At 40.5% G+C, this 21,918-nt stretch overlaps 8 protein-coding genes across 8 annotated transcripts; 5 read left to right on the plus strand and 3 right to left on the minus strand.

Annotated features, from left to right (window-relative positions):
* Window positions 1–388: 388 nt before the first annotated feature.
* Window positions 389–1,543, plus strand: D2HGDH (D-2-hydroxyglutarate dehydrogenase, mitochondrial; the record flags this gene model as incomplete). Its single annotated transcript, XM_064825199.1, has 4 exons — window positions 389–645; window positions 701–758; window positions 837–1,035; window positions 1,092–1,543. The coding sequence occupies 4 exons, from the start codon at window positions 389–391 to the stop codon at window positions 1,541–1,543; spliced, it is 966 nt and encodes a 321-aa protein (XP_064680576.1).
* A 1,335-nt stretch (window positions 1,544–2,878) lies between these two features.
* On the plus strand, window positions 2,879–4,607 carry ATC70_005918 (uncharacterized protein; the record flags this gene model as incomplete). Its single annotated transcript, XM_064825200.1, has 6 exons — window positions 2,879–2,966; window positions 3,054–3,163; window positions 3,229–3,566; window positions 3,628–4,320; window positions 4,381–4,464; window positions 4,529–4,607. The coding sequence occupies 6 exons, from the start codon at window positions 2,879–2,881 to the stop codon at window positions 4,605–4,607; spliced, it is 1,392 nt and encodes a 463-aa protein (XP_064680577.1).
* Window positions 4,608–6,177: 1,570 nt separating this feature from the next.
* ERV29_1 (ER-derived vesicles protein erv29) lies at window positions 6,178–8,154 on the plus strand (the record flags this gene model as incomplete). Its single annotated transcript, XM_064825201.1, has 4 exons — window positions 6,178–6,461; window positions 6,516–6,888; window positions 6,943–7,761; window positions 7,831–8,154. The coding sequence occupies 4 exons, from the start codon at window positions 6,178–6,180 to the stop codon at window positions 8,152–8,154; spliced, it is 1,800 nt and encodes a 599-aa protein (XP_064680578.1).
* A 2,481-nt stretch (window positions 8,155–10,635) lies between these two features.
* On the plus strand, window positions 10,636–12,101 carry HOM2 (aspartate-semialdehyde dehydrogenase; the record flags this gene model as incomplete). Its single annotated transcript, XM_064825202.1, has 2 exons — window positions 10,636–11,262; window positions 11,328–12,101. The coding sequence occupies 2 exons, from the start codon at window positions 10,636–10,638 to the stop codon at window positions 12,099–12,101; spliced, it is 1,401 nt and encodes a 466-aa protein (XP_064680579.1).
* Window positions 12,102–13,975: 1,874 nt separating this feature from the next.
* ATC70_005921 (uncharacterized protein) lies at window positions 13,976–14,527 on the minus strand (the record flags this gene model as incomplete). Its single annotated transcript, XM_064825203.1, has 1 exon — window positions 13,976–14,527. One exon carries the CDS (start codon window positions 14,525–14,527, stop codon window positions 13,976–13,978), a length of 552 nt encoding a protein of 183 aa, XP_064680580.1.
* A 986-nt stretch (window positions 14,528–15,513) lies between these two features.
* On the plus strand, window positions 15,514–16,492 carry ATC70_005922 (uncharacterized protein; the record flags this gene model as incomplete). The annotated part of the gene is made up of 7 exons (XM_064825204.1): window positions 15,514–15,537; window positions 15,597–15,686; window positions 15,753–15,875; window positions 15,945–16,226; window positions 16,290–16,299; window positions 16,346–16,401; window positions 16,457–16,492. 7 exons carry the CDS (start codon window positions 15,514–15,516, stop codon window positions 16,490–16,492), a joined length of 621 nt encoding a protein of 206 aa, XP_064680581.1.
* A 33-nt stretch (window positions 16,493–16,525) lies between these two features.
* Window positions 16,526–17,942, minus strand: RPS24_2 (ribosomal 40S subunit protein S24B; the record flags this gene model as incomplete). Its single annotated transcript, XM_064825205.1, has 7 exons — window positions 16,526–16,669; window positions 16,729–16,754; window positions 16,812–16,941; window positions 16,998–17,182; window positions 17,237–17,537; window positions 17,591–17,866; window positions 17,922–17,942. The coding sequence occupies 7 exons, from the start codon at window positions 17,940–17,942 to the stop codon at window positions 16,526–16,528; spliced, it is 1,083 nt and encodes a 360-aa protein (XP_064680582.1).
* A 633-nt stretch (window positions 17,943–18,575) lies between these two features.
* ATC70_005924 (uncharacterized protein) lies at window positions 18,576–21,054 on the minus strand (the record flags this gene model as incomplete). The annotated part of the gene is made up of 4 exons (XM_064825206.1): window positions 18,576–20,170; window positions 20,253–20,425; window positions 20,487–20,614; window positions 20,683–21,054. 4 exons carry the CDS (start codon window positions 21,052–21,054, stop codon window positions 18,576–18,578), a joined length of 2,268 nt encoding a protein of 755 aa, XP_064680583.1.
* Between the last annotated feature and the right edge of the window lie 864 nt (window positions 21,055–21,918).

Here is a 21,918-nt window from a genome sequence, read left to right on the forward strand (position 1 = left end):
TATCAATGTTCTTCCCAAGTGCTTGAAAAAAGAATATTTATAACATTTTTTTAACCATAAGTTTGGCCAAATTATTTGTAAAAGCTGGGCAAATTATTTTGAAGAACTTGGGCAAATTAATTCAAATATTTGGACAAACTAATTTTTATTACTGGGAAATTCTACTTCAAAAAAGTGCGCGGATTTTTCAAACATTCGGTAAATTGAGACTGGAAGCACAGTACCTGAATCCAAATGTAAATATTTGCCCATCAATTCAACTCATTCGCAATGTGTGGAAAAAAGCATCTGTCAGCATAATTCATTGGGGCCATTTGTAAAAGTATTTTAGACGGAGACGATCTCCCTCTCCTCTTTTTCATTTTGCAATTACAACTGTATATCCAACATGACAGAATACAAACCATTTCCACTAGCATCCAAGGTGACTGAAATCATTAAATCTATCTACAACATTGAATCAGATAAGGAAGCCTGTCAACCTCACATTGTTCGAGAGTTTTTCGATAAAGCAGCCGAGCAAATTGAGACTTCCCCTGTAGAGAAGGAGGATCGTGAAATCACTTACAATAACATCAAGGTCAATATTTCTATTTTGCGTCCTGTTGGATCCAAGGACAAGGTGTTGCCTGTCATTCTGTTTCTGTAAGTTTTCATAGCCAAGATGGTTAGTGTCCTGTATTGACAATGAATGATATAGACATGGTGGAGGATGGGTCTTTGGAGGCTACAATAGTCATAAAATTCTCACAAATGAGGTACAGTCTAATCAACATTGGATAATGCGTATTATCCCCTTTTTGAGGTATCCATAGTAACACAATGCGACTTTATAGTTGGTGAATTTGGTGCCTGCTTGTGTTATTTTCGTGCATTACTCATTGAGTCCAGAGGTGAAATATCCAGTTGCATTGGAAGAATGTTATGCGACTCTTTGCTGGATCCAGGAAAATGCCTCTTCACTCCATGTCGATGCCAACCGTTTGGCTGTATCTGGAGACTCGGCTGGTGGTAATCTATCTGCTGCCCTGACAAGTAAATATAAAGAACATGTCAATCAAAGCATTTATACTCACTTTGTGTTTACATAGTCCTAGCCAAAAGCCGTCAAAACAAGGGCATCTCCTATCAAATTCTCTATTATCCAGTGCTTGGTGTTGATTTTTACAATGAATCCTACACTCAAAACAAAGATAACGTGTTCTTGCCTCGCACTACAATGCAGTATGTATGGGATGCTTACACAACAAGCATAGATCAACATACTGTGCCTACGGTGGTACCCATGTCAGCCTCAACAGAAGTATTGCAAGATCTACCACCCGCGCTCATCATTACTGCAGAGTCTGACGTGCTGAGATCTGAAGGAGAAGCCTACGCCAAAAAGTTGAATCAAGCTGGTGTAGATGCGATTTGCGTTAGATACAACAGCATTGGTCATGGATTTGTCTCGATGCCTGTTTTGAGACCTCAAGGAGTTGCTGCTATTGCTCAAACGGTAGATTTATTGAAGAAACACTGGAGTTCTGATTCTAGACTATAAATTTGAAATAAAATCTGTACTTAACAGTGCCTATATGATTCGAATGATTCCTTAACTTTGCTTCGCTGCTGTGAGAATCAATCTACAAGGCGGCACCCCATTGTCGATCGCGTTCGTTAAGCTCACTGAATTAGCATAAATTTAACCACTATTTCGCTGATATAGACATTTTAATTTTCACCTATCAAGGGAGAGCCCTCCATAAGCTGTGGACTTGATTATTTTACGAAGCATCATAATTGTATCAATGGAACCAGATCATGTACAGGCAGACATCATACTTGCACCGAGGCTTACTACGCAAAAATGTGCAATGAACAGCGAATTGGGTGCATTTGAGACGTGATTTTTCCTGTTAGAAGCCGTTTTAGACCACCAGAATAGCACCAAACAATTGCTCTCAGCTAGCACTAACTTTCTGACACCTTTGCTCAACTTTTTTGGGATTGCCAGAAATCAACCAAAAAAACATGAGGGATACCTCATGAATTTCATCGAAAATCAAACGATCGTGTTTTTGACCATCAAAATAAAGACTTTTACTATAGCATATTAAATTAAAATGTTGCTAATAGTCCAAAGGATCCCCAGAAACTTCATTTGTGCAACCTTCATATGTAAATTTTTGACATTTCTGCAAAAAACCACGTTCCATGTTTTTCAAAATTGCTCCATAGGTTTGTTCAAAATATCTCTTTTAATTTATACCGTTGGATGCGGCTTGGAAAGTACTTTATGAAAGCTAAGCGGTGCATGGTGCGATCGTCACCGTTTATATAGCTAGTTTTGGTTAAATAGGTCGAATCAAGTCCAAAAAGCTTGAAAATTAACAAATAAAAGGCAGAATGACAAGCGGCAATTCAATAGTTTTTGGCTTCTGCAAAATCACTGCCACTCTCATTTTGAAGGTAATAGATGCCTTTGAAAGCTCAGGAAGAGGGAGTTGCGTATTGGAAAGTATTAAGATATAGCTCATGTTAATAATTGCTTCATATAATGATGCTGGTTAGCTTGCCTTACCATTAAAATGCTCAGAAGCTCAACCTCTCTATTAAGCTTCGAAAGCGACGCCTACCAATCATGCCAACATAACATGCCAGAGGAGGAGGGGACGGGTGATTTGGCTTTTAAAATGAGCACAAATGCACAGACACGGTTCATATTGAATAAAGGTATTTCATACTTGCAACGATGTTCTCGCTTGGTCAGAGTGTTGGCTTATCTCGATGGCCTATGAAAGCAACATCCGTCGGGGTCCATAAAATCCAAAGCAACATAATATTTCTTGCAACACGACAACAGCAGCATCTTTCTTTTACCACGCTCAAAAACAAAATGATCAACCCTCTTGACGACCCTTCAGTTGAATCTTTCCTTATACCAGGAGCTCGGGTATACGACAGATACTTTAACTGCCCCCTTGGTAAGTCATTATGTATTCTAGACATCTCCAACCTACATCTCACACCATCCACTTTTTTTTTTTTTTTTTTTTTTTTTGCAATCATAGATTATGCCAATGAAGACACCAGCCCTAAAATCAAGGTTTTCGCCAGACATTTGGTACCTGTAGATAAGGTCTCTTCAATCAAGAAGATGCCCTTCTTTCTCTATTTACAGGTAAGCTTTGGATCTGCAAGTAATGAAAGAGTGGTGTTTGTGGTACTCATATCATGGGCTCGCAGGGAGGCCCAGGTTTTGAATGTGCCTTGCCTGGAAGCGGAACTTCAGGTTGGATCAAAGTTGCATTTGAGAAAGGATACCAGGTGCTCTTGCTAGACCAACGTGGTACTGGATTCTCATCTCAAGTCTCTGCAGAAGCTTTGGATGAGAAGTTCAAAACTGATGAGGAGAAGGCTGATTATTTGACTCATTTCCGTGCGGACAGTATTGTCAGAGATTGCGAGACGATTCGTAAGCAATTGACAGCTGGTAGATCTTCCACTGAGGATGAAGAAACCCGCATTACTTTGTTGGGTCAAAGCTTTGGTGGCTTCTGTATTACTACCTATTTGTCTCTATTGTAAGTGTAAAGAAAGCGTATTTATCATGACATGAGCAGCTGAATGTGCCTTTTCAATTAGCCCACAATCCATCAAGAGCGCGTTTATCACTGGTGGTGTCCCTCCTCTTGTGGATAATCCTGACAAGGTCTATAGAGGATTGTATCCTCGTATACTGAAGAACAACAAGCTCTATTACAAGCGATTCCCCAAGGATGTTGCTCGTGTACGTCAAATCCACGAATACTTGAGCAAAAACCAAGTAACACTTCCAAACGGAGGTACACTCTCTGTACGTAGGTTCCTTCAATTGGGCATCGCTTTCGGTGGATCTGGAGGCTACGACTCTGTGCATAGCCTTGTTCAAAATGCCTCTCATGATCTCGACTGTATTGGCAAACTGTCTTACCGTACTCTGAGCAAAATTCAAGAATCGCAAGGCTGGGACACCAATGTCATTTACGCCATTCTCCATGAATCCATTTACTGTCAAGCAAATCAATCCAGTCGCTGGTCTGCTGAACGTGTGTTGCAAGAAGAGCCCTTTGCCTCCGAGTTTGAATGGCGTCTTGAGAACTTGAAGCAAGATCAACCCATCTACTTTACTGGCGAGACAATCTATCCCTTCATGCTAGATGATTTCGCAGAATTGAGACCTTTGAAGGGGGTGGCAAACTTATTGGCTGAAAAGAAATGGGGTCAATTGTATGATGCAAAGGCTTTGAATCAGTTGGAGGGACCTCAAGTCGCTGGTGTGAGTTATTTTGATGACATGTAAGTTTTTAGGGCAACTGCTTGCGTTTAAATGCTAATGGAGTGACCATGAGGGTATAGGTATGTTGATCGTGAATTGTCTGAACACACTGCCAGTGAAATTAATGGTTTCCAACAATGGATTACAAATGAATACGCTCACAAGTAAGTTCATTTTTCTTGGCATTGTGATGAGGTAGTTGACTCTTTTTTTTTTCAATATGTTTAGTGGTCTTCATGCTGACGGCGAAAGAGTGTTGAGCTACTTGATGAAACTTGCAAGAGGCGATGAAGCATATAACCGATAAATGCCTTACGTCTGTCTATGATTACAGTAATCAGGCTAGTATGAACATTCGAATAAAACCTGGATCTACCTGGAGTTTGAAAGTAGTTTTGCGCAGGATCGTCTTTTGAGGAGTTATTACCGGGAGAAGTGTAGCCATATATATCAGCAATCACCGAGAATTCTTGAACATGTCTTGCTTTGGTAAGCTCTAGTACGCTTCATTGGTTCCAAAGTTGTACGAAGAGCTTGCTTTATAAGTAAAATGAAGTCGGAATACTGTCCATATGATAGTGGTTAGTATTGAAAAGTTTCCTTTTCCAAACATTTAGTATCTTGAATTCGAATTTCATGTAATACAGAGTGTACAGTAGTAACGGTTTATGGTGAGCATTGCATTCGCTAGTACACATCAAATGTTTTGTCCTGAGCTGCAGCTAAATCAGCCGTCTGCAGAATCCGAGGATAGGTTAGAACAGTGCCCTTTTATTTATAAAGAGCGGAAGTTATTGAGCAGTGTGAGAAAAAAGCTGGGATCGTATAAACAAAAGAAATGAATAGCTTATCATTTGATAAACATGCTGAATCCTTCATATACTCAAATTGAATCCGATTATACATCTTGTAGATGCAAAGTGCTATCAATATCACCTGGGTTACAACAAAAGTAAAATGCTACAAGGGATCCAAAACATACGTTTTAGGCAATGAAGCCGAAATTGCACTATTGTAATTAGCCCTGTCAGACAAAAACGTTTGGATAGACTTGTTGCACAAATCATGTGTAACAATACGGAATACCTTATCTTGAGAAAGAACCCTGAATCGACTTCTCCCAGCCAATGATGGGCGGGCGTTCCATGGAACGTGAGCTCCAATGGTGTTCCCCCCTCTGTCGCAAATGCACTTATCAATCATCATGTTATTGCACATTATAACGCAAGGTCATACAATCAAATCGTAAAAAATGCCACTTTATGTTCTTTGCTTCAGCCTGCCTAAGAGAGCAGGAGATTGTGAATCTCTTGGGAAAATATACCAGGTATAAAGGATTGGGATTCTCTATCAACTTTGATTTAATGATAACAAATGATTTAATATTGTTTTTTGCTTTGTTCAATTGATGTACAGCAAGGATCAGCACCAATAATCCCGCAAGCGACATATGCTAAGATCAAAATTACTACTCCTTCTTGAGCTGCATCTCAAATTGACAGTTGTCCATCATCGACAATAACCCACTACTAAATGGAATGCCATTTCTTTGGATAGATTTGCAACAGAGGCGTGAGAAAGTAGGATGCTACCTGTAACTCTAAAGACGATTTACAAATTTCATCGTCAGATATTTCGGGTTAGAATTGCTTATTTTGAACAGGATTTCCTTATTGTACTTAATTTCATTAGATGCAGAGTGACACAGCATGCAAACTTATATTCACACTTATCACCATGGTTTCCCGGGCTTATCATGCTCCTCGTTTATCTTTTGTGTGTGTGTGTGTGTGTGCCCTGGCGTCTATAAAATGTCAAGTGTGTTTGGTGTTGCTTCCTTCTTCTCTCTCTCTTTCTCTTCTTCCTTGTCTGTCAAGATGGACCATCAACATCACCCCCAAGAGACGACGACGTCCATAGCGTCGTCATCTTCATCCTCTGATAAAAAAGTGGATTTATCACCACCTGCTTCTACTCCTTCTGCTGTTGCTGTTACTGATGTCCAGCACGATGAGAAACACATGCAGCAAAGCTACATGTTTGATAAAATGGGAGCTGAAGAAGCAACAGATTATGAGCCTGCTGAGGTGCAGGATGGAATCGAGTCTGGATCAACAAAGCCAAAGCCATCTATTTATGCTAGATACCGCAAATTCTTTCAGTAAGTCTGTAAATCAGCTATGTCTGAACCCGTTATACCAACATTTGTCATTAGTTTAGCCATGTGGCTTGTCTTTACAGGCTTTCTCAGCGCAGCTTTTGCCTTACAAGTGCCCAAAGGATACAGCCAAGAGAATTTGGTGTTGGGTCTGATCTATGCCTATTTCACACTGTATTTGTTCTTTTGCTGGGTTCCTCCAACCATCGTTACCAAACCATGGATGTTCTGTCAACGCAAAGTCGCTTCCTTCATCTATAGCAACATGAGCAAAAGAACCAGAACAATTGCTTATGGTGCTTTAGTCATGGCTGTCATTATAGCTACTGTGTTTTCATTCCCTGAAAAAGAGGAATCGCCTCGTGTGCGTCGTTTGATTTCACTCTTTGGTATGATTGTATTTATTGTCGGCACTTGGTTGGCATCCAAGGTAAGTCGCATTCATCAGAACCCGCAAATTATATCACCAACACCAGTAGTGTAGCATCGTAGACATGTCCCTTGGAACACTGTATCCACTGCACTGTTGATTCAATTTTTGCTGGCTCTCTTTGTGTTTAGATCCGGCGCAGGTCATGATATTTTCAGCTGGCTCGCTTCATTTGCTCAAACTTACTTGAGCAAGGCCAACTATGGTGCTGCCTTTGTATTTGGTGAAGATGTTGCTGCGTCACATGTGTTTGCCGTCAGTGTTTTCCCTGCCATCATCTTCTTTGCTGCTACTGTGCAAATGCTGTATTATGTTGGCACCATTCCATGGCTTCTGAAGAAGCTGTCTGTTGTGTGTATGGCTGTTTTGGACGTCTCTGGTGCTGAATCCATTGTTGCTATTGCATCTCCTTTCCTTGGTCAAAGTGAAAATGCCTTGTTGATTGAACCCTTGATGCCTCATTTGACCAAGTCTGAATTCCATCAAGTCATGACCTGTGGTTTTGCCACCATCTCAGGATCTACATTATATGGCTATATGGCCATGGGTGTCTCTGGTCAAGCCTTGCTGACATCGTGTGTCATGTCAATTCCTTGCTCCATTGCCATCAGTAAGATTTACTACCCGGAAACTGAGAAATCTGTGGTTGCCAAAGTGAATGAAATCCACACGGATAATGAGACGACTAATATTGTGCACGCTGCTGGTAAGGGTGCTAGTGTTGGTATCAATATTGTCTTTTTGATCATGGCCAATTTGATTGCCATCTTGGCTCTCTTGTATGCCGTTAATGCGTTCTTGACCTGGCTCGGTAACTTCATTACCATTCAAGAGTTGACATTGCAATTGATTACTGGTTATATCTTTGTACCTGTAAGTTTTAGATATCTCGTCTTTTATGAAACGATGCAACATGTACTGACACATAGCTTGTATCTGTAGATTGCATGGCTCATTGGTGCTGATGACAAAGATCTAGTATCAGTTGGTAGATTGATGGCCACCAAGATTTGGGCTAATGAGTTTGTTGCCTACCAAGCTTTGACAACCACCTACAAGGGAACTTTGTCTGCCAGATCTGAATTAGTGGCTACATATGCTTTGTGTGGTTTTGCGAATTTGGGCTCTGTTGGTATGCAAGTGGGTGTTTTGGGTGCAATGGCACCGACAAGAGCTGGTGAAATTTCTGCCTTAGCCATCTCTGCATTAATTTGCGGCTCTATGAGTACATGGTTGTCCGCCTCTATTGCTGGCATGCTGGTCTAAAAAATAGACTGCCCTTCTCATATCTCTTTATACCGTAATATCAAGCTTAATTCTATCTATTAATTCAAAGTATGCTTTAACATACACGAAATCATTCATTTTAATACGCATTTTTATAAAATTATTATTTTATCAAAACAATTCACAAAGTAACCCCCCTCCTTTTTTTTAAGCCATAGCACTGCATATTCTGTCTCTACACGTTCTGGCAATATTACAGAGTATATTCTTTACTAGCCGATCCATCTCGCTACGCTCGATGACGGCGTCGCCCTGCGGGCTCTCACCGAAGACATTTCAAATCAGAAGAGATAATAAAACTCTGCTATAAAAGTACATTTTAAACAATGACTATATTAGGCATGAAGCCTGATTTAAACGTCAGAAATTTGGAGGTACAAATCAATATTTTTTATGAAGCATTTACGTTATATTATTATAAGACTTCTGGTTTACTACATCCTCCGTCCGAGTTGCATTTTCTGGCGGCAGAACTGTGATACCATTCGCGGATGCTGCTCTTGAGATGGCGACACAGAGCTGGCCATGCGTAAACACAGGACTTTTATGAGATCTACAGCGATTTTTTTGAGAGGTTATCATTGCAAAAGACACCTATATAGGGAAAAACTCGCAAAACAACCAAATAAAAAAGGATTCAAGCTAATCGATTGTTCTTTCAAATTCATGATCCCCAATTAATCAGCATCGCAATCATCATTGCCATCAACAGAAAGGCATTTTGGTCAGCCAGCAGCAATGCCGCCGCCAAAATTGATTCACACTCAGATTTTTTTTTTCTGTTCAAGATTGGACAGATTTTGGCTTTTTTCGACTTCTTTCATCTATTTTATGACATTCGACTATATAATCTGTAATGATCATCCTACGCATCCTAATACACTCTAGGAGTACTTTTCAAGGCGCTTCTAACGATGCCAAGTAAAATAGATGTTTTGACTGAATTTAATGAGCAATTCCAAAAAATCTGAAATAAGGTTTTTGGCCAAAATGTCGAAATTTTGCATATAAAGACCTCATAAAAATGGTTTCAAAAGTTGCTTTGGGTTGAGAGAAACATTTTGATTTATTATGTACCATAGTAAAAGTCTTCATTTTCAAGGTGAAAAACGTGATCGTTTGGTTTTCGATGAAAATCATGAGGTACCCCTCATGCTTTTTGATCGATTTTTGACCATGTTTTTTTGGTCCCCAAAAAGTTGAGCAAAAGTGTCAGAAAGTAACTGCCAGATGAGAGCAACCATTTGGGGCTATTCTGACAATCTAAAACAGCTTTGAACGCAAGAAAACGCAGCTCAAATGCACTTAGATTTTGCTGTATCAGGGACACTAATGACTAAAAAGAGGAAATATTAGTATGCTGCTTGCCCGTATATGAAGTAGCTACGTGTAAATGGATGTAGAGCATCACATAAGAACCAGATTTACAGATAATATGAAGGGCTTTCATGTATAAGTGGAGGGTTAAAATGAAAGTAGCAGTATTTTGATAAGCTACGCAAGGACAATCGGTAGTGCGAGCTGCCGCTGCATAGGTTGGTTCTCACTGAAGCGAAGCGAAGGTAGAAAACCATCCACAGCATAAACACTGGTATTTATAATGGGATCGATTGGTTTTTATGCTAAAAGCAGCTTGATTTGATTTGAATCTAGCAAGTGCAATGAAAAGTTATGGCTTGCATTTCGTCTGTTTGCGGAGCAAATTGCAATCTGACGGATCAAATTTGTAATGTCCAAAATGGTACATTACTACGAATTCAAGCATCAAAAGGCATCTGCTTTTTTCTATAGCATGATGAGGCAATGAAAGATCGATAACAAGACATCTCGATGTACTGCCATTACGAGTAATTGAGGTTATAGCATACTTGAATTGATTTTTGATTTGTTGAAAATGGGTGTGCTTTGCTTGGTGCCACCAACTACCTCCCAAGCAAGTTGATTTCTAATTGTTCACTATAGCCACTAGTGCTGAGTAATGGCAAAAACAATTTTTTTTCCTTGTTTTGCCACAGCTTCAATGTTTACCGGTAAATACTGTAGCCTATTGAATTTCGATGGCCAATTTCAGAAAGCTGCAACGTGCATTGGTACTCTATCATCAATCTCTCGCTGTTACATAACCTCGCCACATTCACATGAATTAAGAAGACCGACATTGGCAGGTCTCAGGATGTAAACTGATGTGGCTCAACTCTCACGGCTACAATGGCTCTTGAAATTGACCATCATTATAAGGATGCTATGCTTGTGAATCTTGTTTAATAAAAGCCCGAGAAAAGCCATGTTCACATAATAAAACCAACACCAGGCACAATGTCGAATGTAACTGAAGTCCCTATATTATAGTACAACATTGCACAGAAACTTTGATTTCCACCTCCCAGCTACACATGAAAAACCAATAATCCCTGATTTTGCTTCTTCATCTCTTTCTTTTCTTTTTACTATTATACCAAGATGAAACTTGATTCAAAATTGCTATTGTCGTTCAGCTTAACGGCAGGACACCTCATACAGTCCAGTTTAGGCTTTTCCATGTCTATTATGGGAAAAGCTGACGCCTGGCGCGGCAGTTTTTCAGTGATTCAGTGGCATGATGGCGCAAGAAATGTAAATGTGATGCTAGCAGTCCAAAACAAAGATGGTACACTTTCTCCAGTTGGTCAAACAACGTTTAATGTCGCTCCTTACGGAACCACTATCATCGACATCAATCGAGATACGCCTGTTGGTCGAAATTACTTTTACATAGCTGAAGATATGATTGATCCTAGCAATTACACATCAGTAGGGCCCTTTGCTATTTATGAAGCTAATGGCGATACCCATCCCACAAACTCTGTCGTTGCTAGTGCCACTGAGCGATTTCTAACTGATGTACGACCCACTGCTACTAGTTCTCAATCCTCCACAGTGACTGGTATCCGAAGTCAATCCACCTATACTCCAACCGGTGATAGCTCCAAAAACGACAGCAATAATATGAATGATAGGGCCCAAAACACCGTTATTAGTGTGGTTCAAATCGTTGGCATTGCCATTGGTTGCGTTGGTGCTGTTATTCTTGGTGCTATCGTTTATGCGGTATAGTAATCTTGAAGGTTATGTGTCTTGTTGCATAGTTGATGGCTAATGCTGATGTTATATAGTGCTGCTTCAGACAGCGACCCAAAAGTCCACTTAAAGTGACATACCCCAATGGTCCTTACGGTCCAAACCAGCAGATGGGCGCACCTGCTCCCATAATAACTCCTGTAGCAAAGAAGCAATCCATCAAAAAGCCAGTTGTATCAAAAATTGATAGTGATTCCACCGTCGTGAGCTCAATAGCTTCACCTAAAACGCAAGAGAACACTACTATCACTATGAATAATGACTTATCATACACTCATGAGATGACACATCAACCTCCTCTTCCAACTGCAATGACACATCAGCAAGCATACCCTTATTACGGCAACGAAATGTATTACGGAAACCAGCAAATGGCATACCCCAGCCAGGACACCATGTCCATCCCAACACACTTCTCACATCCAGCATCGCCCGCCTCAACCTCATTTGCCTACATGCAACAGCAGCAAATGTATCCTCCACAAATGCAAACTGCTAACCACTGGAACTATACAGCGTTTCCACCACCTACTTCATTTGACTACAGCCCCAAGCCAGACACGAATGATATGGATAGCAAAACGGAACAGGTACTAATGACAGCTGCCACTGCTACAAAAACAGAGCTTGCTGCTGCTACAAAAACAGAACAGGCAGAGCCTACCTTAGCACAGAAATTTGAAACGTCAAGCGAGCATGCAGATGTTCATCAAGTAGAGCTTCCAGACACTGCGAGTTTATTCCAAAAACCAAATGATAACACGACTCCCATTGTTCAGAAGCCCAATACTCGCTCTTCTTTCCAATAACTAAACTAATAAAATGTATAAAATAGAGGATACAATAGCAGTACCTACTTGATCCGCTTCTTTTAGACCTGTAAAAATACTCAGGTGTCATAACGCCCCCTCGAGTACATCATTTACATGATTTTCAGGAGCGTGTATACATAAACCAGTTGTCCATCTACTTTCGCTGGTGATTAATATGCCATTTGTCTGTTGGAATTCCCTGGTGACATGAGATCTGGTGACCCTTACGCTTTAATCGAAGGAGATTTGCATATATATTATTATTATTGCCTTTAGAAAAGCAAGCTACGGTACTTTTGGCTCGCAATTCTCTATTATAGTAGCTTCAAAACCACCGATTACTTCGATAATAAATCATCGCCAAACTTTTTGAAGCTTCGCATTACATTTGTCCCAGATTGGACAAATTTTGTCTAAGATCGACTTGATTCTACTATCTTGGAAGATTCGACTATATAAATTGTGATGATCATCCTATACTTTCTAATGGTATTTTCCCCTACAAAAAATACTTTCTAATGGTTTTTTTCGATTACTTTTTGAGGCGCATCCAATGGTGTTTATTAAGATAGATGTTTAGAACAAAGTTATTAATAAATTCTTGAAAATACGAGATAAGGTTTCTGGCCAAGATGTCAATATTGTTGTATTCAAAGATACAGTATTAACAAATTAAGATAGATTTCAAAAAAGGAAGACTATAAAAAGTAACCAGATACGAAAACTTCTAAGATTTATTAACTGATTCAAACACATCCTATTTATAAGAGATCATTACTGATGAATCATCAATCTATCTTGTTGTTTTAACTGAGTCAATACATCGTATCATGTTTATCTAATATCAGTCAATTGAAGAATCCGATTCGTTCAATCAGCCATGATGATACGATCTGTAGCCATCATTACCCTTCACTATCAGAGACCATCATAATCGATTATATGATTCACTTCTGTGTCGAACCTAATGTCCTAATGTAGACAGTGAGAAACAATGTAAATCATGATCCGACTCTTGCTGAGTTACTGAATGTCCGCAACCGCTACAGACTCAACAAATATCCTGCATATGAAAACCTCAAAAAAGTAATTTCAGAGGTTGCTTTGAATTGAGGGGGTCATTTTGATTCAATGTGTGCTATAGTAAAAATCTTCATTTTGTAGGTCAAAAACGCGATCGTTTGATCTTCAATGAAATCCATGAGGTACCCCTCAAGGTCTGAAGCCGATTTTCGACGATCTCAAAGAAGTTTAGAAATGGTGTTCGTAGGAAAGTGCTAGTTGAGAGCAATTGTTTGGTACCATTCTGGCGGGCTGAAACGATTTTTTGGCGCGAGAAATCACGGTTCAAATGCATCCAGATTTCGCTGGGGTTTGCATACTTTTGAGCAGTAAAAGGGGACGCAAGGATACTGTATACCTGTATATGATTTGTTTCTCTTATTACAAACGTGAGTCACTGCACAACAATCATATCCACACATATGAAACGTTCTAGTGTAATAACACAAGGTAGAAAAGCCAGTAATAACAGAAAAATAGACGAAATTCACACAGTTTCAAAAAAAAATGGACCAAGGCAATGGGTAGTGGGAGGTTTCCCGCTTTGATAGGTTCACACAAAAGCAATGAAAAGGTACAGAACTACCAAAAGTGTTGAGGCTTTTGTTTAATAAAATAAAGTAAACTGATTATATATCAAATTTGGCAGGCACTATGTGCCATTCATTCTAGAGCAAGCATCAGTACACACACTAATGAGGCCAGCAAATGAAGACAGCTCAATCAGTGGAATTGCAGTACACAAAGAGATTGGAATAACATGCAGTATTTTCTTTTTATATATTGAATAATCAAGCAATTGATATCATTTATATAGGTTGCACATAAACCCAGAATCTGGTATCATCGCTCAAGTACTTCTTGTCGCTTTCGAGTTGAGCTTTGATCCAATAAACACCATCCTTGTAGTTTTGAATATCTTGAGTGTGGGGATTGTTGATACCAGTTTGGCCATTTCTGTGGCCGGCAAACCACTTGTCCAAACCAAAGTGAGCTTGGGATGCCTGTCTTGATTTAATGTCCTTGGCCAAGTTGGTATTGAGTACGGCACCCTTGTTATAATCTGATGGACCATAACGCTTAAATTCAGAAACAGAGGTACGCAACATGAACCAGCCTTGCTTGAAGATACCAAAATTGGCAGAGTCTTGAGTTTTACCGTCACCGTACACATACTTTGTGGTCATGTCTTCGGTTTCAAGCATAGCAATAGCAAGCTCCAAAGTGGTACCACCGTTTTTCAAGATTTCCTTCTTTCTCTTGCTCAGACCAGGCACAGTATAATGGCCATTATCGGCGGCCAAGACAGTAGCAATGATAGCAAAGAGAACAAAAAAGCTGGTGAAGATGTTGAGCTGCATCTTGAATAGAGATGAGATGATGGAGATGAAAGAGAGCCACTGAAATATCTGTCAGTTTATATTGTAAAAATGCCTGCTTATATAAGCTGCCGCTTCCATGGCTTGATGGCAGCCAACGTTGCACTATTTCTATGTATGCATTGCTCTATCTAAGGCAAGCATATGTAAGATTACTTTGTGCATATCCCAAAAGCCAAGTGTGACCCTAATAATAGTAAATTAATATATGATATTAACACTCTATTGAATGGGATCGAGCTCTTTTTTTAGAGCGGGAAAATCAGTGAAACCCGCCAATGGTACCTAGGCCTTGGATCCACTCTCGTACAGCATATTGCATGTAAACCACATGTGAATTCTTTACCATTTGCAAGCTATTAGCCAATGCTGGGTCTCGCAAATATCAGTAAGATTCTAATATTAACTGAAGTGATGGCATAGATGGTGGGAGTACATCCTAGCATTCTCATACCAAATTGTATGTTTCCGACTATTTGCACAAGCATTTTCGGCCCACACGCCTATACTTGATTCTAACCCATGTCACTCAAGTGCTGCTCCTCGGGATTGTGAAATGCATTTTAATTTAGTTTTGAATACGAAATCCTTTTGCACGACCTCCAATAACAAAACATGGCTACAAAAATAAACAAGATAGCCTTAGGCATTTTAAGAGTGTGCGAGCAAATTTGTTTGAGAAGATTTTTTGATAGAACATGAAAGAACTGCATGGCGTACTTCAATGATATAAGCCCTTGCCATTAACATTTGTGGGCTATACGATTAGCAAATTTGATTGAGATGTAAATAGGTTGCTTGTCATCAGGTATGCTTACATAAGATTAGTCGCTAATCCAACCATGATTCAAAACATTTGTATGCAGCAGCAGTCAGGGAGAGCAACAAGCTAGCTTTTAAAAAAAAATTCTTTTGGTAAATAATGTATTTTTCGCCTCTTTCACTCCTGCTACAACTTGTAAATCATCATGGGTGACGCTGGCTTCTTCAAGGTAATACAACTGCTGCTGCTCGTGGTCAACACCTCCACTCACCGTACTGTTCAATTTAGGGTACAAGTGCTGATCAAGACAGTCGTTTCAGTAATAAAGAAAAGAAGTTACTCAAATCCATGAGTTTTCCTCCAGAATTCGATCAAAAGGTAAGGCAAAGAGAACTTATTGCGTAGCACCATGTCATCTCATTTATCACCACAACATGGCTCCAGGTGGATATGAAAAAAGTCAACTTGGATGTTATTAAACCTTGGATAAGTAATAGAATTACAGAGCTTCTTGGATTTGAAGATGAAGTGGTGATTGATTACACTTGCAGTCTGCTTGAAGAAAAGGTATGTATTGCGCAAAGGCGCTTCTCCATAGAGTGGCCGCTCAGCCTGTTTTTTTTTTCTCTCATCCAGGACCAAGATCCAAAGCGAATGCAAATCAACCTCACTGGATTTCTGGAAAGCAAAACTCAAGCATTTTTAAGCGAGCTGTGGAACCTATTATTAAGCGCACAAAATTCTGTAGGTGGAATCCCAACAGAATTCATCGAGCAAAAGAAGCAAGAACTGCGTCGAAAGCAAACACAGGAGGACGAGCGAAGAAATCAACGCGATTCAGTCATGGACACCATCCGTCAAAAGAAAACGGAAGAGTTTGATGCATTGCAAGAAGCCAAAAAAAGAAGTTCTCGCTTTGTAAGTGTGTCATTAAGCGTGTGCTGGTGGGGTAAATGTGTTTATTGACTATTGTATAAATAGGATGATCGAGGTAAAGATGATAGAAGATACAGCCGATCGCCTCCTCCACGTCGCAGATACAGATCCAGATCCAGATCCAGATCACCTTCACGTAGCAGCAGACATCATTATCGTGATGATTACTACCATAGTCGTCGAGAGCGTGATGATGACAGACATGGAAGCAGAAGAAGAAGAGAAAGAAGGAGAAACAGCAAAAGTAGAAGCAGAAGTAGAAGTCCAGACTACAGATCAAACTAGTCTTCGTCAATGATCCATTGTCCACTGGGTTGTTTGTGGATTTGCTCCAGTATCTCTTTCTTTTCTGCGCCTCGTTGAATGTATGGCTTCAGTCCCTTTCCAAAGTTGGTCATGCATAGAATAGCCAGAATAGCCGTTGCCTATGATACAATCCATGTAAATAAATTTGTTGCTTCGATTGATGCTACATTTCACTTACCACAGCAATGATCATACCGAGAATGACTGTCCTGACAAGTTAGCTTCAAGGAATAATATACAGTACATTCATGCTGCACTTACCAAAGCAGATCCAAGTGTACCAGTAATCTTTGCCCGTGGTTGCCTCTATCGCAATCAGGACCAATTGGAAAACAATACACAGTTGAAATATAACGAAAATAACAACCTTGACAGAGCTCTCACTTGCCACCTATTTACAGTAAGTATACATGTGCTACTCTCCTTGATTTGTTCCGATAGACTTACAGCTGCTCGTCCGAAAAAGAGCATAGGCAGCATGAGGATAGTGATCACAACAAATACATATGTTGTCCACGAGCTAAAGCCGCTCTTGAGTGCAAATTGGATCAAGTAAAATACTGAGACCAAAAACTCGATAAAGATGTCGATTTTGAGTGCCAATACAAACAACTGCATAGTTCTGTACATCCCTATAGAGTATTGTCAGCGGAAGCAGCTAGGTACGTATGAGTCCTCCAGCTTACGTTGTATCGCTAAATCAGCACCAATCTTCTTGTAAATGACCCATCCAAATTCTCGGACCACAGCGTACGAGAGATAGGCAAATAGGATAGCGTACAAGCCCACACAGATGGACAAAGCAATTTCCACATAGAAGGCTGTTTGTATTGGTGTAGTAATGATGGGAATTGAGTGTTTCACCTTGATATCAGTCAGTATTTTCAGCCATCGTTTTCCATCAATGACCTCCAATGCACCAAGGATGGCACAGGCTAAATTCATGACAGCGAGTGCGATGACTTCTGCAGCGTTTTGATAGACTGTCTTGAGGGGAATATGTAAGGGTCGAATCTGTATCGCAGTGTATTACGACTTACTGCATCCAACGACATGCCAACAAACCAAAATTGGAACCCTATGAATGCAATGTTCTCCCACTTGATTCGCCTTAATCTCTCAATGGCATCAGTGATGGCCTCTTGCTCAGCATCATTGAGATCGTAGCTCTGTATCGCATCTGACTCTAATCCTCGGTTGACTTGGGCTGTGTTGTAGTAGGCAATGGTTGCTTGCAGTGCAATGATGGTGATGCCTTGTAAACAGGCGATCATGATGTACAGTTTTGTCCATTTCGATTGATTAATGCGGTCATTCTATCAAGACAGAGTCAGTCTATCAGTGCATCTCATGTCTCGAGTGAGGAATTACAATCTTTGCGAGTGTCACCATTCTGAATGAAAGATTGTTATGTGAGGAGAAGAAGGGGGAGGGTATATAGATTAAACAAAGAGAGAGAGAGAGAGAGAAGAAGAAGAAGAAGAAGAAGAAGAAGAAAGAAAGAGGGACAAGATGAGTGTAAGGGAGGGGGGGGGACCATCATCTCGTAACTTTTTATTTAGCTCCTGATTAAAAAAAGTTTCTCCTGCTGGCGAGGTAAAGAGATCCTTTCTGCGCAACCTTGTGATACAAGCATATTGAACGAAAACAGCATGTCTGTGTAATGTAACATTGCTCTACCGATTCATGGTGAACGGGAATTAAGCTTTCTGTGGCATTGAAACAGAGACTAATAAAGCAATGGCTATTTTGAGCTTGGAAATACAATAATCAATGGTCCATCAACATAGCTCATACGCAACTGTTTCATATCATGGATCATCACTTTGCAAGTAATCAATTATTGTTTATAAGCTATTAATTTATTTATTATTTGCTACACAAAAAAGCAAATCCATTGTTATGATTGCTCTTTTCACTTTTTTTTTTTTTTTCACTGTATGTTTACAAAAGGAGGAAGATCATGGAAAGAATATATAATAGAATGAAATGAATGGAAAAACAAGAAAAAGAGGAAAAAGCAACTTAGATGTTCAAGAACAACTCGGTGTACTTGGGCAAAGGCCACAACTTGTCAGCGACATTGCGTTCCAACTTGTCAGCCAATTCACGAATAGCACCCATCTTGGGGAGGACTTGTTCGCAACAGGCGTTGGCCAATTCAACGATATCATTGACCTTGAGGAGATCCACCATGAGATATTTAAGGGCAGTAATGTCCTTTTGAAGAGTACCGACAATAGGGGTTAATTCGTTCAACAAATCGACTTCGGGAGAGGATTCAACACCAACAGTCTTCATGAAGGAAGCAGCTTCAGCCAAGTTGCGTCTGTACTCGAAAGCAGCAGGCAACACTTGTTGGATGATCATGGTGATCATGGTTTGGGCTTCAATAGTGATATCCTTGGCATATTTCTCCATCAAAATGTGGTAACGAGAGTTCAATTCAGCATCGGAAAAGACACCAACTTCCTTCAACATGTCGACGTTTTCCTTTCTCAAGAGACGCTCGAAAGCAGCAGGACTCTTGGTGATGTTGGCCAAACCACGCTTGGCGGCTTCTTGGACCCACTCGTCAGAGTAGTTGTCACCCTCGAAACGAACAGCCTTGGTCAACTTGATGTACTTACGAATGACTTGAAGTTGCTCATCAACAGAAGCAACGGGCTTGTCACCCTTGAGTTCGTTCAAATCGGCCAAAATTTCAGTCAAAGCCTTGGCAACAGCAGAGTTCAACAAGGTCATGGGGAAAGAAGGAGATTGCTTGGAACCGACAGCACGGAACTCAAACTTGTTACCAGTGAAGGCAAAAGGTGATGTACGGTTACGATCAGTCAAATCACGAGAGATGGGAGGCAAGTTGGCAACCTTCAAATCGAGAACGGTACCCTTGACACGAACGTGTTGGAATTCGAGACCGGCAGCACCGTAGTTGACAGGGCGGTTTTCCTCAACAGCGTCGAGCACTTCGGTCAACTGAGAACCCAAGAAAGCAGAGATGATACCTGGGGGAGCTTCTTGAGCACCAAGACGATGATCGTTGGAGGCAGAGGCAATACCAGCACGCAAGAGATCACCGTGATCCAAGACGGCCTTGAGGGTGGCAACCAAGAAGATCAAGAAACGGTAGTTGGTTTCGGGAGTGCTGGAGGGATCCAACAAGTTGTCGCCCTTATCAGTGGACATACTCCAGTTACAATGCTTACCGGAACCATTGACACCTTGGAAAGGCTTCTCGTGGAACAAGACCTTGAGCTTGTGACGATGAGCAACACGGTGCAAGACATCCATGGTCAACAAGTTGTGATCAACAGCCAAAAGAGCTTCTTCAAAGATGGGGGCAACTTCGAATTGGGCAGGAGCGACTTCATTATGACGAGTCTTGATGGGGACACCCAACTTGGCGAGTTCCAACTCACATTCACTGATGGCAGACAAGACGCGAGTAGGGATCTTACCAAAGTAATGGTCCTCCAATTGTTGATGGCGGGGAGGGAGACCACCAATCAAGGTACGACCAGTGATCTTGAGATCAGGACGAAGAGTATAAAGAGAACGATCAATCAAGAAGTATTCTTGCTCAGTACCGAGGGTGGTGTAGACGAGTTCAGAACGAGAGTCTAGTGATTCACAAATTAAAATTAAAATTTGAACCTTATTATCTCACATCCCCCCCCCCCTTATTTTTAATTTATAGCTTACCGGAATCCTTGGGTTCAATGGCATTGAGCACTTCAAGAGCGACACGTTCCAAAACCTCGGAAGATCTCAAGAGGACGGACTTTTCATCCAAAGCTTCACCGTTGTAGGAGATAAAGACGGAAGGGATATAGAGGACAGAAGTACCGTGAGGACCTTCTTGAATGAACATGGGACTAGATGAAGTTGGGATGTTAATTTCGCCGAATTGTCATAGATCCATGCCAACTGTTTTACCTCTTGGTATCCCAAACAGTATAACCACGAGCTTCAAAAGTACTACGCATACCACCTGAAGGGAAAGATGAAGCATCAGGTTCAGATTGTAATAATTGAGAACCAGAGAAGGTATCAATAGCAGTAACCTTTTTGATTCACGCAACATATATACATTAGATTATGTCAAATCAAACATCAAATCGACAACACTTACAACTTCAGAGCCATCAACAAAGGAAGACTTGAGGGTCAAGAAGGAATCATGCTTTTCAGCAGTAGAATCGTTCAAAGGTTGGAACCAATGAGTAAAGTGAGTGGCACCACGCTCAATGGACCAGACCTTGGCAGCATGAGCAATGGCATCAGCAGTAACCTTGTCAATGGTGCTCTTACCCTTCAAGGTTTGGATGAAGGTCTTGTAAACGGGCTTGGGCAACATCTTGGCCATCTCAGTACGTGTAAAGACATTTTGACCAAAGACCTCGGAAACGGGTTGAACTTGGCCATTCTTTTGAGGGAAAACGACGTTACGAGGACCTCTAGTAAGAGACTCCACGACGGTATTGATACGAGCTTGATGAGCCATGTTGTGAAGTTGCAAAAAAAAAATAAAAAAAAATGTAGAAAAGAAGAAAAACAAGAACAAGATCAGTCGAAATGATTCATGGAATATAAGGAGCAGGAGCAGCAGCGCGAGAAGGCAGGGATGGGGAGATGTCATTGAGCAAGACAAGACCAGTAGATGACTGCTAAAAGCAATATAGATAAGCTCTTGCTATTGTGGGGTTACCAAAGGGTATTATTGGTTTAAAAAACCTTAAATTGCCAACACAACATAATTGTCAGATTCCATTTCTCCCTGTATAACAAGAGTCAATTCTACGATCATCTCCGAAATGATACAGTGATTTGCATGAATAGCGTCTGGTGTCTCGATTTTATTTTACAGATTTATTTATATGACAAAGGAGAATGTAGGAGATACCATGGCCCAGGATGCAACGTTTGATTTGCATTTGCACCGTTCGGTAGTGAGCTATTTTATTAGGTCTTGGTTCCTGGGATTTGATGATCAAAGAGTGGCTCCGATCAGAGATAAGGAATGACTCACATGAACAAAAAGAGATTTGTGCTCTCGTACTAAATAAGGACTCATAGTGTATGTAATGCGCCTGTATATATATTTGTAAATGTGCGATTCCAGTACTCGCTTCTACAGAGATGTGATCTAGCATATAAGAACATTTTGTTCTGATATTTGCATGTTCTATAGGCTTCTTTGGTGCTTTCGGCTAAACGATTAGAAGAGAAAGCAAAGCGAACATGTTTCAAATTTACCATATACAAAAAATCAGCCTATAGTGGATCCTGGGTTTGAGATACTCTTTGTGCTCTCGGATGTTTAGTGCATCATTCAGCAGTAAACAAGATGCATTCGCCTTGTATTACT

This window comes from Mucor velutinosus, assembly GCF_035048745.1.
Source record: "Mucor velutinosus strain NIH1002 chromosome Unknown tig00001544, whole genome shotgun sequence".
NCBI lineage: Eukaryota > Fungi > Mucoromycota > Mucoromycetes > Mucorales > Mucoraceae > Mucor > Mucor velutinosus.